Here is a 16247-nt window from a genome sequence, read left to right as displayed (position 1 = left end):
ATACAATAGGTCGTAAGGTTTTTTATATCCCTTTCTGGCTGACACACAAATATTTGATTAAAAGACTACTGGGCATTTTTAGTTTATGTGTAGCTTGTTAATCATTACTCAATTTTATAATGTCACAAGTAAATAGGCCTACCTTGACTTAAATGCCAAGTCCTGGGCAAACATAACTGAATTGTGGTCATTGGGACAAATACCTTGACTGATTCAGGATTAACTTTTTCAAAGTACAAACTTTGTACTTGGGCTGAACTCGGGACTCTACGAAGTTGGTCTATTCGGCTGGAGTCTGATTCGTGACTTGCGTAAGAATCCTGGAGTTAAATGTGCACATGCACGGAATCAAATTCAAACCCATAAGATGGCACGCTATAAATTGTAAATGTGGATTAGTATATAGTGGATTGCTGCATAATGTATATCCACCCAAACTTGGTTAGGAGGATGGGTAGAATACAAGGTCGAACGGGACTTGAATCTCGACTTTGTTGAATTTGGCTGTAGTAAGGTATCGACTTATTTGAGTCGGACTCTGGTATTTTAAAAGTTTTAAACAGACTCCGCAGCCCTGCTTTGTACACGTAAAGCTTCAGTTTGTCTGTTTTAAGATAAGATTCCCAATTCGCTTTGCAAAGTATTAAGTTTAGTAATATCACTATGTCAAAAACTTCATTTGACTCAAATCGAAGTTGACGTGATAATTGGTCATGCAAATTACTGGTTTTGTACTTTCTTTTTGAGATGCTTGTTTATAACACTCGTCAGTACAATATCAGAAGTATTCAGATCTGAAACGTTTGCAAAAGGCCACCACAATTGGTTGGTTATGGTTTGATTTGTCAACAAACAGGCAGTCACTATAATCCGGAAAAACGCCAGGTTGCGGCTGTAAACGTTATAAGAAAAGGAGCGGTTGACAAAATTGTTTTTAATTTAATAGCTAAACTGTCTATTGGTTGCGGTTGTAAACGTTGTTGCGCCTTCTCGTTTGGGCTGCTGGGTCGAAGCCAGACGCGAGATTGGACGGAGCCGGTTTATTTAGCTGGAGTCCGACATGGGCTTGCGCTCCAGTAATTCGGAACCGCCAAGGCCGCAGACTGTAAATTATAAAGGTGAAATATTTTCCACCCACGTTATGTGGAAAGGTTAGTTGTATAACACCCCTATTAGAGGATTTCTGTATATTTAACCTATTTTTGTTACATATTGTTTTGGACGGACACAGCGGTACCGTATACCATGAATGTCACAATTACACCTAAATTACCTTGCTGTGTTTATAAGCGATAGGCAAAATTTGTTTCAGAAACACTGCCTTAGACCAGATTATAGCACTCTAGCCTCTGTTCACTGTACTTATGTTTTAGTATTGAGAACCACTTGCTAGTCATTTTTCTCGTCGACTGACGTATGATACGTAACACACAGTTAACACGTTTATTCTTAAAATATATGGTATATTGGGATTTCATCTACCGTACGATATGTTCCATTAACCTGATCTGCAAAAAAATGCGTTTTTAGTTGAGGCAAAATGTTTATGAAACATCTGGTGTTTGTTAACAGCTTTGTCAATTCAGAATGACGCGCATTTTTGGATTGAAAACGCTTCAAAATATTTTTAATCGACTGGTTGTAATCATTTGTTAGCGCGTAATTCATGTTTTTCTTGTTCAAAAAAGCCACAGAGTGACTGCTGCGTTTTTTTTGATTAATTTAGACCGCGACATAAAAACATTAAGTCTTGTTTGCAATTTGTCAAACCTACTTTAGGATTGCCCAAGCACGTAGGCTACAACCCAAGTCCACTACGCACACAAACTGTTTGACTATTAGAGTGTGTTATCTATACTTAATAGTGAAAAATGTAAGGTGGGCCATAAAACTATTTGGTTAGAAAAGTAAGTCTAGCAAAATAGTCGGCCATTTTGCTCGGGGTAGGCTAACGCCTTGCGTAACATTATTGTAGGCTATGTAATTATTATAATGGAAAGGTAACTTGTAAAAAATAACAAAAGTATAGTGAATGCTATAGAATATCTTAAATGCCGTTCTGGCGACATTTTCATTGTTTACCTTTTGTTTTAATATAACCTAAAATGACTATTTGTTTATTTTCATAAAACGATTCCTTGTTTCTATTCGCGCGGTTTTGTTTATATTATAGCATAATCCGGACACCATGATATACTCCCACTCGCAAGCATAGTCTCGTAGCTCATTCAGGCTGCGGAAACTAACTTTTGAAGCTGGCAAACAATAGATTAAAAACCACTGCTCTCGAGAGTTGTACTTTGGTTAGACGACTTCAAATAGAAGTACTAAACTGTTTAGTCAGAGAAGAGTACTAAACTGTTTATATTAAAGTGTATCGCTTCAAGTTAATGTACCGTTATAATCAAATGAATACTGATGTGTTTTTTCTAATATCTTAGTTAATGTATTGTAGTGATTTTCTGACCTCCATGTACCTTAAGCTTATTCCGTAGATAAGCGTGATAGTTTGTGGTGAGCCCGTGATCGTTTCCAGTCGAGGTTTTACTTCAGCTTGTTTCTTCGTTTCTTTAAACTTACTTTATGTTGTAACTTGTCTGTTTGTGCTTATGCGCAAACTAATAAGATAGGCCTCTGTACGCCTTTTTATCCTAAGTTGATTTTATCTGACTGGTTTTGTGCAACCAAAATATTTCACAAATGTTTAACTTTCGTTTTAAATTAGTCACACAGTAGGATCGTAAGATAAACAATTTACGGAATAATACTGTGGTGAGTGTGGTGTGGTGCTTAATTACCACATATTTATAGCGAATTGGGAATTAGGGTGATGCTCATAGTTTAGGCAGTGCTTCTTAAACTTTTTGAGTTTTGTTCATCCCTAGCATCTATCTTCAGATTTCATTCACCCTTGTCTCATAATATGATAAAACTATCTCGTCTATTTACAATAGCACATAATGACTTAGGTTGTTTCGATTTTTGTTAAGATCAACTCAAGCTAAGTTTTACCATTGTATATCTACAATTTCTCGAGTCTCAAAATATAAGGCTACAAAAGCACAAAACACAGTCACCAAATTTTTTGTACTTATACACTCAGCGCAAACCAACAAGCCAAAAAAAACACCAAAAAACAACTCAGTATCGATTTACTGCAGAGCTATCATCCATTTCTGACGGTTCACCCTTATTTACCGCTTTTGGTTAGTTCACCCCTGTAAAAATTTGATCCACCCTGGGGTGAACCATTTCACCAGTTTAAGAAACACTGTTTTAGGGGACTATATAATTACCCATACGACTCCGTTCTATCTTATTCCAATCAGAGCTGGCGTACATTAACAAACACTACGGCTTAATCAGTCTAGTTTTGCAATTAATGTTTTGTCGATAGCAACTAATAGGTTTGGGATTTCAAAGTAATACTTAAAGGAAACGACAGACAAAATGAAGCATTTCAAACAGATGTTTCAAATCTTCGCTGTCCTTGGTACTTGTCTCGGATATTTCTACATATATGGAAAAGATTCTCTAACTAAGGAATCTGCTAGCCATTTTAACAAATTCAAACCGTTGAGAAACAAATTGATTGGGGAAAAACGCGTAGCTTTGCAGCACAGATCTACCTACCAGGCCTGCGAAAACGTGTTGTCCAACCTAACTCGGGGTAAATGGCGAAGGGATCCGTCTGGCAATGTAAGTTACTACGACGCACTCTATGCAGGATACTGGAGGAACAAGAAAATTCTTAAAGATCTGTGGCGCGGCGACGGAAAATGTGGATTAGAAAAGTAAGTTAAACTTTAATCAAAGTGTTGGCGGAAGGAGTGTTTTTAGGGGTATTATTTCATTTGCTACATATTACAACCACCGTTAGTGAAAGTGACCTGAAGTTTTTCCTTATTTGCTGCAGTGCATACCTTATAAATGTATACGCCATTGGCAACGGGCAATCTGTTCACTGGTACATGAAATACAGAATCTTGACACAGGCGGCAATAATTGAGAAAATAAATCAATGCAGTTTCGTTCTTTAACTTTACTCTTCATGACTATAGCACATAAAGCACGATGAATTGTCGCCTATATAGACAATTTTCATGAATACAAATCGCGCTAACCTTATTGTATCAAATAGGTGATTATTTTTGTTAACCCTTACCACAGAATGCTGCTTCCATTTACTCATACGCAAAACGATATGACCGTAAAATCCCAACTACGTACATAACGATGTTTTATGATATTTTGCATTGGACTAAATGTCTTTTTTGGTTTGGAAGTGGGCATACAAAACAATTATGCGTGCTTAAGTTATAGACGTCGAGTTATTTGCGCTCTTGCGAAAAAATCATTAAACCTGGTAAACCATTATTCAGTTTAATAAACGCTATCCTAAAGCCTAGGCAGAAATCTACCACCATTAGGCGAAAATCGCCATACCAAGCAAACTTACCCATTCCTTAATAGCCCCTTATGAATCACGAGGACGTCGCATGTCGAAAATATGCGTATACCCCTATAAATTGGAATTAAACCCGTTTTTTCTCCTAGGGTTGTTATAAATAGCCTACTAAACTTTTAATTAAAAAAAACAAAGGTAGTATACAACTAAAAATTGGTATTTCCACATTTAGCGTTTGTTAAAATCCTTAATATTTTTAATTTTTTTAAGCAATAGACCTCATTATATATTCTTCTAGATTCCAGTTGCACAGGTTTCTTTATAGATTTTTGGTTCTTACGTCTGTTGTAATTTTGGAACGTACTGCCTAAAAATCTAGACCCCATAGTCCATACATAATAAAACGTTCGATGCTTAATTGTTATACGATGAAAAGCATGTAGAGCAGAACACGTGACGGCCTAAGGAGGTTCATTACGTGCTGTACAGTTTCAAAATTGTAAGTTGACTGAATAGGTATTAGCAATTTTTAGCTATGAAAATGTAATAGTTGTAAAAAAAGGTACACATGCACTTCGACTAAAAGATAGGCTACTGTGCAGCTTCGTTGTCCACTGCTTGCCATGGTCAACAAGTTTGGCAACCGTTTAGATTATAGAGGAACCAGTGTTAACGAAAGGGTTTTACCCAAAAGTTACAACTTTTTATTGTACTTATTCGGGCTATAATGTTTTTTTTGTTTCAGTCCCCAAGCCAAGATAGAAGGAAGTCAGGTTCCTCCCGTCCCGAGCTGGTGTGACCCATACGGAAAGAAACCTTGTTGCAGCCATTCAAATGACGGTGTCTGCAGCCTTCCATCGAACAACACATGTGAATGCAATGGGTACGAACCCACGAAAACCAGTCAGATACCAATGAGACGCATTTCTTACTTGGTTAACTGCAAACTACATTTGTTCCTTACTCGCATAAAAGCAATCGCACGAAGCGCGAAAAAAGTGCCTTTTTGGGATAGACAACATTTTAAGTTTAAAGTAGATGCGACGCACTAGATAAAAATGCAAATTTCTCTTTGAAATGCCATTTTTTAAGAATATTTGGTCAAATATCTTGTGTGGGTCATTTACCCACAGCTTCATGGCTGCACAGAAACCCCATAAATGTTTTCGCTAAGTGCATATAAAAGCATACTTTTAGCGTTTATACTATTCCAGTTGCGATTTGATTTTAATTGGTTTAATTATGTATTTTGGTGCTTTGCATTCACATAATCGCTTCACTCGTTATTTAGGACAGCTTGAATATTTTTTTTAGAAAAGCTAAACTGACGTGCAGAAGTATTGGTTTTTGTGTGTACTTATAGGTTTTAATTTTATCGCCACGCGGGTAAACCGTTAGAAATGCTGGATTTATCCATTTTCGTTCATTTTAACTACTGATGTTAAAAATTATTAGATTTCATATTGGTAGTTTAAAACTCTTGAAATAAAGATTTTTTTTTCTTTGCAGTTGTGTTGATTTGAGAAAGTACTTGTACGCCGAGATTTCACGATGGGAAACAGATGACTTGCGATGCAAGTGGACCAACTACAGCAGCATACAAGCCTGTGACGTCATACGAGAGTCTCCCTATGACGATATCTACTTTGTGGGTGATTCCTTGATGAGAAACATGTTCATGACCCTTTCTATGCTGCTCTCTAGCGACCCTGTGCGGGGAGCGTGGGGTAAAGTGATGAACGAGCAGCAGAAAAAAGTTTGCGTCGCCGAGGAGTTTTTCTTTTGGGACAATTGCAGAACACTGCTGGGAAACCTTGGCGACCTTGTCTATCCCGAAAAGCTATGCGGGGGGACAAAGCCTAATTTTTCACTAAACATGCTGGTTTACTTCAACAACGACTATAGAACTCAGTTTTTTACCGCTGTCAGCAAGCTTCTGGGTAAAAAGGGATCTCTGGTTATGGTGGCGGTGGGATTGCATTTCAGCCTTAACGCGAACACGGTAATCGGCGACTACTTGAACCCGGCCGTGAAGGCGATCGAGGACTTCCATAAAGGCAAGAACGTGACGTCTGCCCAGAGGTGGCCACGAATCTTTTTCTTTCTTCCCCTCAATCACGGAATCTTGAAGCAAAAAGTATACCGTGCTAGCCAAAGCAATGCCGCGATTGCCAGGTTTTCCGCGAGAATGACCGAATACTGCCGGCAGCACGAGATCCCGCTCTTCGACTTTAGGCAGCTCTCGCATCACGTGCACAGCTTCGATGGAACGCACTTCGGCCTCGGCGTAAACTTGTTGAAGAATCAGATTTTGCTTAATTACCTGGCAAGCGAGACAAGAGGTTTTTCGGGGCGACCTAATTGATGTGTTTAATATCTCTTTCGCCGCCTTGGGTTGTATCGAAGTATGTGTTAAGATATGCTCTCGTAGTTGTATGTAATATAAGCAGTTTTTAATAAAATGTTTTTATGGTTAATACAAAGTTTCAAATTAGGATCATGTTCCTTTAAAACTCATAGCCCTCTCTAAAGACACTACTAGGCTACTTCTAAAAACAGGTAGCCTACCACATTGTAAGCGGAATGTCAAACAATTTGACTTTTTCAATTAAGGTTGAGTTCGGGTTAGAATTTTTTATTTAGAATCTAGTTTTGTTTTGGTGTTTGTTCGATGCAATTGTCTTAAAACCATAAAAATAAAAATAAAAATAAAATAAGTTCCGGCTTAATTGTTTTCAATATAAAGAGCTGATGCTAAACCTATAATTGTAAGTCTACCAACCTAAATAGAATTTAACGTTTAAAGTTGTTTTTTGCTGGCAGGCCTAATTAATCTACCTTTGTTCATAGCCGTATTTGGTAAATTCTAAAACAGGGAATGGTAGGCTATTATTTAAGGCCAAATTGAATTAAAATTGAATTAATACGATAGGATATATCGTTAAAAAGGGCCACCTGATTTCCTAAACATTCTAATATTCATGAAGTAGAAGTATTATGAAGGCATATTTTAAAGTAAAAGTAGCGATTACTGTTTTATTAGGTAACCTAGGCCTATATGTAATATGTTACAGGTATAGTTCACGCTACTTTTCGCGCATATTTATTTGTCAGCAGTTACCCAATGCTTTACTGAATTTATAACCTTGATTTAAGATATTCACAAGTTCTGTAAATAGTAAAAGACGCTTATTTCAGAGATTAAATTCGCGAAATGTCGAACGAGCATTTGTGTGACTTTCTTTATCAAAAGCCCCTTGTTCTTAAAACGTCTGAATCTGCTCGTCTTTGTTGTGTGATTTGTTGTAAAACACATTTTACCGAGTCGCATCTATAAATCATTTCCGCAATTTGTCCTTTCATTATTTAACGATTATTGATAGTTTATTCCACAACATTCCAAGAAACAAAAGCATAACATTATAGTAAAAAAATAAAATAGTTGTAGACATAAAATGTCTTCCGTTTAATCAACAAACGTGTGATAATCTTGCAAGCGTGCCGAAGTTCATTGTATCTTTTATACTGTACTGCGTCACTTATTTCTTTTCAAAATAGATAAATTGAAATACAAAATGTTGGAAGTTAAGCCGTTTTTGTCCAAGTTCTGGGGATATTCTTCACGTGTATTCCAGTGGGCGTGGATTCCAACAATCATCTACCTTGGTAAGCTCTTGTTATGAGGTTTTACGTAATGTAACGCCCATGTTGGAAAGTAAGGCCTTCCTGCTCGGCCGCGGTCATAGCCGCGCATTTCATGTAAAATCAATGTAAAATGCGGTTAAAATCGATCAAACGCGCAAAAATTTCGTCGCGCTAACGGTTTTCAGTATAGTACTCCATTTTCAGCCGTGCCAATTATACAAATAACATTGTTACAGCCGCGCAAATTTCGGCTGAAATGTTTTTACTGCGGCGCAATTTTAAGCTGCAAAATCGTCTCCCTGCGCCAAATCCAAAGTTTCCAATCTGGTGTAACGCCAAAGCTGCAGTCTTAAGCAGCACTTAATGGCAGACCCCATCCTAGGTTTTTTTAAATAAAATTGTGGGCACACTTGTTAGTCAATTGCTCACCTAAATTTGGAATAAATTTTGTTGCATTATACTGATTGAAAAGTTTGCCCTGGATTTATCCCGCCCAGTTTGCATTTTATGGACTTCACACCGAGATCTTGAGTATGTAGCACCAAATTTTGAGGTATGTAATCAAGGTTTTATGCATACCTGAAATTCATGAGTCTAGCATAATTCAACATTTTTTTAAAATTTAGCTGTGTAAGTTGCTTTTTTAAGTATGCCCACAGAGTGCTTGCGAAAAATCTTGGATGTGCCCAGCCGAATCGGCTGCGTAGCTGCGCAATGTGTCTTTATTTATTTAATTTATTTACTTTGCAGCAAGATATATTTAATTAAATGCATTACAGCGGCTCATTTTTGGCATTAACCTGTTTACAGCCAACTTTCTGCCTATAGATCTACCCATGCAATATAAGGTTCTGGCACACACCTTAGCATTTAGCACTTTCCCAGTCTTCATTCTGTGGCCGGTGCACACCAAGTTTTATTTAAAGCAATTTGTAGGTATACCTGAATTAGTGAATTGCAAACCTACAATTTTGTTGGTAACTTAGTCATTTGTGGCCCCAGAGTAAACTCTTCTCTTGGGAACTCTAAGGCAAATTCATTTATTTTTTTTAACGTGGAAGGTATGAAAAAAACAAATGACGTCAAAAAGCTAACTGTGACGCCGTAAAGAAGTAGCCATAAGAACACTTCACACTGGTTAGTGAAGTTTTATCAATCCAAGCAAAACAAAGTATCACCTTTATACTGGTTAAGTTGACAAAGCTTTTAAAAGATTCTGAACCTCGGGTATGCCTAAGCCTTGATTTCACACCTTCACACCTGATAATCTGGCGCTGGAAGATCTTGGCAAAAAGTGTACTCAAATGCCGTCTGGGCAGTGCGCATACCCAATCTTAAAAAAGTGCCATGCAGAATAGACAAAATGGTCAGCGTTATTGATTTAATACAAGTATATTTTCAAGCTTTTAGTTAGGGTTGTAAAGGGTGGAAAGTTTCCGGCAATTTTGAAGGACATGGGAATATTGGGAATTTTCAAATTTGGCATTTATTATGTTTAAAACATTTGTTTAATATTTCATCAACCAGAAAAAATATCAAAAACCTATCTTGAGTATTTCTAGACGAGCAGGAGGAGATGCTAACCGGCAGCAACTAGTAGAGCGACTTTGTAACTTACAAAACAACAAATGATAAAGATTTAGCTACCGTAAGCTGGGGATATTTGGGCCCAGACCGGTCGGTGTTTTTTTGTTTGTAAAAAACTGATTGGTGATTATGAGAATGTCTGTAGGTATTCCTAAAATCCAAACTGTTGATCTCCGAAAAGACCACGTTTATGAATAGGAAGTGTTTTATACAAATTATATAAATACGTTACAATGAATAAAAAAATGGACAATTTGCTATAAAAGTTACTGCTGATCCAAGTGGGCATTGTGACATATTTCTTGCTTTTATGGGTTAATATGGTTTAATTGTGTCGCAGTTCCTGATTTACAATGCTTCCACAACATTTTTTACAAAAATTACTCTCAAGAAAATTTTTTTTTTTCAAAATTCATGATGTGACAAGTTTTGACTTTATTTTGACCTATATACTTCTTGTAAACAGTCGCCTAGGTGCTGAAAACAACTTTATTCTTTGATTGTGGGACAGATAAGGTCCTTAAAAATTTTTGACTTTATTGAGTTTTGCGGGCCCTAGTGATAATTCATTTTTGCAGTTAGTAACTAAACCATTTGTTTGTATGTTCTTAAGTTATTTAGTTATACATAGTACATTTAATCTAAAGAGTATAAGGCCATTATTTTCCTGTTTCAATATCAAACTAAGGTTGGTTTAAAAGTTTCCAAAAATTCCCAAAATTTCCATGGAAAGTTTCGGCTCTGAAAATTCTTGGGAATTTTGCAACCCTACTTTTAGTCCGAACTTGTGTAATTATTTTTCTAATTTGTTTATTTAGGTTTAAGACGTGGGGCTGATCCTGGAATGCCTGAGCCATCATTACTGGCGTAAGTTTATGTTTGACTCTGTTGGTCTGATACTGTTACAGCTTGGGCCGTCAAATACTAACACAATGTTTTTATTAAGAAATTTATAACAAATTTCTGCTTAAAGAAAGGCACTATTTTAGTGTTAACTTGGTATGCTTGAAGCATCCTACATAACTTACATCATCAAAAGTGTGAAAATATATGTTTTATTTCATAACTCATAACAAGACCAACACAAAAATTTAACTTAAATGAATTTATAATTTATAGTGCCATTTGAAGGTCTTATTTGTATTTAATAGGTTTAGGGTAAGGTTTCCAATTAGTTTTAAATATTTTCTGCCAAACTTTTTTGCATCTACAACTAATGCAAAAATCTTGTTGAAATACACCAGCAATTTTCTATTTTTATGTACACCTTCTTCATTTTTAATTTAGTCCTAAAATGTAACTTTGGAAGTATGTTAGGTAATTGGTTGTATATTATATGCTAAAATGTTGTACACCCTTGAAACACTCTTTATTTTTTGTAAAATGTTTATTTCAGCCCAACTTAATTTTACCAAAAAAGGCAGCCATAAACTTCCAACTTAATATTTGGTAAACTTGTATGTTTGCCCTATTAAATTATGACACTAACTAATGCCTTGACCTTTTAGTGTTACTGGCAGGTGATTCCCATCTAATTTATTTTTATTGTATATAAGTAGTTTAGGCACATTTTTAGTCATATAGAGCTGAGATAAAATTCATTTGGGCACTTTTGTTTGCACATAGCTCAAAAAAAGTAATTTAGCTACCTTTTCACTCCTGTGGCTTAAATAAAACTGATTTGGGCACTTTTTTGTCGGTACATAGCTCATATACAATTAATTTGGGAAGTTTTTTGAAACACATCCTTAAAAAAAGTGAGCAATTCCCCAAAATGCCCAAAACAAGGCACTTGGCAGGAACACTGACTGGCAGTATTTTCAATATAGGTTACACTCTGAAGGGTAAACCAATTTTTAACCTAAAACAGTTTAATGATCCAAATACTTTTTTTTATTAATAATGCAAAGGACTTGTACTATTACATTATTTGCTCCATTTAGGTAATTAAGGGTTTACCATATTTTGGCAAAAATGTGAGAATGCAAACAAAATGAATCTCAATTTCTAATCAGTTCACCATATTGGAATAAAGATAAGGTTCAGCTGATTGCAGAGCTGTTATCTGTTAGACTGCACATTGCTTGTAAATATGTTATTAAAGAGACAATATAAACTAATTTGAAGAGTATTTTCCACAACCCAATACTAATAGTTTCTGTTTTATGGTTTTTTATATTGTAGGTTGTTTTGGGGATGAGAAGCAACCGGGAAGTCAAAAAAAACTTTTTGTTTAGTATAAGGCATTGCTGGATATGAACACTGCAAAAGCAATGTTGTATAAATTCGGTTTGTTGTATTTTGTTCTTTTCTTTATGTGAACATGTTACCGCAATAAACTTGTTCAATATAGTGACTTCGTTTTGTTTTGTAACGTCTCCTGATGTAAAAACATTCCACTGGTTGTTTCCAGTCCTAAAATATTTTTCTAGAAGAGTTTATTTTATCTTAATTTCAATGTGCCACCTTGGGTAAGGTTAGGGTTGCAGGGATTGCAGAAATCACCTTTTTGATTTAAACATTTGAACTTCACTAACATTACAACAGCCTGGAAGCAACAGCATATTTAAATACCTACTTGTAAGCACATCGTTCGACTTCTGCGAGTGTTACGTTCTCATTAAACCAGTGCCCTCCACATTGGCGAAGCAGATGGTTTTATGGGCTTTGAAAGAATAGACGTTATAAATTAAACCTGAAAAATGTGTTTCATACTTTTACGCTTAAGGTGTGATTTATAACACAGTAAAATGTTAATTGATACCGTGCGATCCGATAAAAATGACTTTATTGCGTTTGAAAACCATGAGTGTGTTGTTTTGCTGTGCTGTTGGTTAAAAGTTGTGTCTGCTTTAAAATATACGACAAATATGATATCAATTAGCAATTGTGCATATTTAAATAAAGCGTATGCTTCGATCCAACTTTTAACGAACTAATAAACTTTGCAAGGTCCGGTTTTTAACACTAAACCTGCATCCGCCCCTAGAATCGAGGGCTGCGAAGTAGGTTTAAAATAACTGTAGTCCGACTCAGCGTGTAAAAAATAAAGTCTAGTCCTGAGTTTGAAAAACGACTCTTTCGATTCATGATTCGGGATTTTCGACTCCACAGCCGTGGTTAGTATAACGTTTTATTTAAGTTTGAAGAAACAAGACTTGTTACAAGACGTAATGGAACACTAAGGAATATTCTTAATGCCAAGAACGTCTCTGTTAAGACCTTGCCTTCAATAGATGTTGGAGTATGACTTGATCGCCACACGAACACGTCTCCTGGTTCGTTGTTGGCTTGCAGAGAATGCACAGCCACAATTCCAAGATTGTCTATATTGCTGATATGCCGGAATTCTCTGATGCTAGGAATAGCAAAATGGTCAAAGGCCGTCCTCTTGATAATGGCCTCAAAAAATCCGTTTTGAAGTCTGATTTGTTGGGTAGTTACTGCACGAGCTTTGAAATAAGAATCGACAAAAGGGCAAGATTCCTGATTTTCAAGTAGCCGATCGGAAGCAACTTGCTCTCTTGATGTGCCTGCACTAAACGGGACGTGGATTCGCCACGAAGGTCTTGGAGCTGGCGGGAGATACAGTTCGTAAGAATCTTCGGATTCCGGGGAACGTTCGTGGCTATTTCTTCTGTAATTGTTTCTTCTTTCCGATGGATATCTTCTTATTGGTTGTGATCTTCTGCTTGATGGTGATCTAGATCTTATGGGCGATCTGGATCCTGAAATTCGTCTAATCAAAGGTGGAGTTCTTGGACCTCGAGATGGCTTGCTCAATTGTATTTTCGCTGTATGATTAGCAGCTGCTGAAGTAGATGCTTGAAGTCTATCAAGATTAACGAAGGGTTTACGTACCTTCTGGGCAGGAGAATTTCTGCTTGAATCTGAGCTTGCAGAACTGATTGGCGAGAACTCTGGTTCTCGGCGTACAAACCCTGTTCTGTCCGCTTGCTGCGGTTCGGGTGAGTAGCCTCTATCTGGTTCAGTCACAAAAGCACTCGAGTTTGCTGTCTGAGTAGTAGCTATATAAGCCATTTTATATTGATTGAACACGCTATTTATAGACGAGAATCAGTTAAGAAAATTTCTGCGATAAAGAAAGATTTACGTCATTAATTCTTATAATACTTAACAAAATATCACGTGATAACAAGGCGTGGTTTAAACCTTTTTTTCACACTTATTTCTGACGCGAAACATACAAATTTTACGTCAAAATGCGATTGCGAAACAGCCTCTGTCTGCAGTTAAAATGTCAACAGTTTAAAAATCACACAACCGGGGAAACCGACTAATGTTCAGACCGCGGTGTTTTGAAACATATACAAAAAAACGGATGTAAATAACTTGACGCATAAAAATTGGTGTCAACAATTTGAATTTTGCAAATTCGCTGCAAATATTATGTGGTTGCAAGAAATCTACGTAACGGAATTTTACCGAAAACTTTCCGCTTATCGTTTGCACATTGGCTGCAAGGAGTAACGTAAACATTAGAATATGGTTACAAAGAATTTAGGCCATAGATTTTTACTGAAAATTTTCCGTTACGACACATCGATTAAAACAAAAATTCTCTGTGTAAACACAATATGACAAAATGGCTTCTACAAATATTCCCACGCTAGATTTTGGAACAGCTTGCATATTAAAAGCTGGTTATTTGTTTGTGAAATGTGTGTGGACACGTGGACGCGAAAATTGTTCGATCACATAACGCATTTGCGCAATTGTTTTAGTCAGATTCCTGATTCCTCGAGAAAGTTTTCTCTTTGGTGCCTGAATTAGCAACCGAGGACTTTGATGTCAGCGTTCGCTGAGTTGCTCGAAATTGTTGTGTGCTTGACACACCATTGCATTGCTGTGGATTGAGCTTTTCAGGCGATCTGTGCGGCAGCAGGGGAAACTCCCTGTTTGGTGCGTTGTAATTTTGACGTCACCGGAAAGCCATTCATTGTGCGCTGCGCTGTGCTGTGACCTTTCGCTGTCCAACGTGCTTTTGTATTCTGAAAAATGCGAAATATTTTTCGGCAGATGTGTGTTCGTATGTCTTGAACATTTTTATTGCAACACTTCAAACTTAGGTTATTATCATTTTGGTTATAGACACACATATTTTTTATACTTATATATATATATAGGCGCGACAGGTTACATTTAAAGTTTGAGACAATTAATTTCTGGAATATATATTTACTCACGTTACACATCTTTTGCAATTCAATACAATTTTAAATTCTATTGATTTTTAACATTGAGCAACATTTCCTTAAAAATTTGCATTTTTTTTAGTTTGCACAATTCGTTCAATGTAAGTTTTAAAATAACGACGCATCACAAGAAAATACGCTTTGAAGTTGCTGCTTATTCACTATTGCTTTCAACAAAAGGCAGGAAATGGGGTGTTCCTAAAGTTGTGATTTGAAAGCTAATGTTTCGCGTGTGGATAAATCATTATGCTTTTTGATACGAGGTATTTAAACTCGTGTGTAAACGCGGCTGCGTGATGAGAGAAAAACAGACAAAAACCCAAAACGTACCAAATGTTTTAAAGAATTCGGAAATTTAACACGAAATTATTTCGTGCACAACAAAATTAAGTCGTGATTCACAAGTTTAACGCGTTGATTTCAAACTATTGAGCTCCAAGCACAAAAATTAAGCTCTTTTAACATTTATCAAAAGATCGTGCGATCGACGTTTAAGCTTAGACTTCATAGATATAGACTATACATAATTTGCGAAATGCGATACATAATGGTTTAATAGAAAGTCGCATTAAAACAATTTACAGACCTTTCAGTCGATATTTTTACTTATTATATATATAATTTTGTTTTTATTTTAAAAGATAATAGATTTTTCACCTGATAAACTAGGCAGAATTAGTTATAGTGAAATCCATGTGCAATTGCGTTTTCCATGATTCCAAACGGTGGTGATGTCTTTATCGGCAACGCTTGTTTGTATTTCGTGTTTCGAATTCCAAGCAAATGCTTTGCTGACGCTATGGAGCGTCTCTTCACGTATCTTTCGATGAGATTATTTTCTTCTAAAGCTGGCTTCTTGCAAGTTCCAAACATGACAGTTTTTAGGCGGTCGTTTGTAGGTGGTCCATACAGATTAAGGCACATATTTTTTCTTTGAGCTTCGTTTCTTCAGTCTTCTTGGGAAAGTAGTTTGCAGGTGGTTCGTTCCTCACACGCGGGCATCAATTTGTGGGGTTATGGGTCCGATTAATGAGTCTTCATTTATATAATTGCCAAGATGAATCGACCACACTCCTACAAGATTTGAGATGGCCTGTCTTCGTGAGGCCATTCAGGTCCAATTCTTTCCTTTAGTTCAGATACATGAACAGTCAATTTTTGCTGTCTTCAGTCAAAGCTGTAAAAGCCTCTCTTTGGTTCAGTCACAAAAGCACTCGAGTTTGCTGTCTGAGTAGTAGCTATATAAGCCATTTTATATTGATTGAACACGCTATTTATAGACGAGAATCAGTTAAGAAAATTTCTGCGATAAAGAAAGATTTACGTCATTAATTCTTATAATACTTAACAAAATATCACGTGATAACAAGGCGTGGTTTAAACCTTTTTTT

At 36.4% G+C, this 16247-nt stretch overlaps 1 protein-coding gene across 1 annotated transcript; it reads left to right on the top strand.

Annotated features, from left to right (window-relative positions):
- Window positions 1-3450: 3450 nt before the first annotated feature.
- Window positions 3451-6850, top strand: LOC146133378 (uncharacterized). The gene is made up of 3 exons (XM_083397724.1): window positions 3451-3794; window positions 5154-5291; window positions 5918-6850. The coding sequence occupies exons 1-3, from the start codon at window positions 3451-3453 to the stop codon at window positions 6771-6773; spliced, it is 1338 nt and encodes a 445-aa protein (XP_083253850.1). The 3' UTR covers window positions 6774-6850.
- The last annotated feature ends 9397 nt before the right edge of the window (window positions 6851-16247 follow it).

This window comes from Ascidiella aspersa, chromosome 9 (assembly GCF_963924565.1).
Source record: "Ascidiella aspersa chromosome 9, kaAscAspe10.2, whole genome shotgun sequence".
NCBI lineage: Eukaryota > Metazoa > Chordata > Ascidiacea > Phlebobranchia > Ascidiidae > Ascidiella > Ascidiella aspersa.
This window is presented reverse-complemented; position numbering and strand designations above follow the sequence as displayed.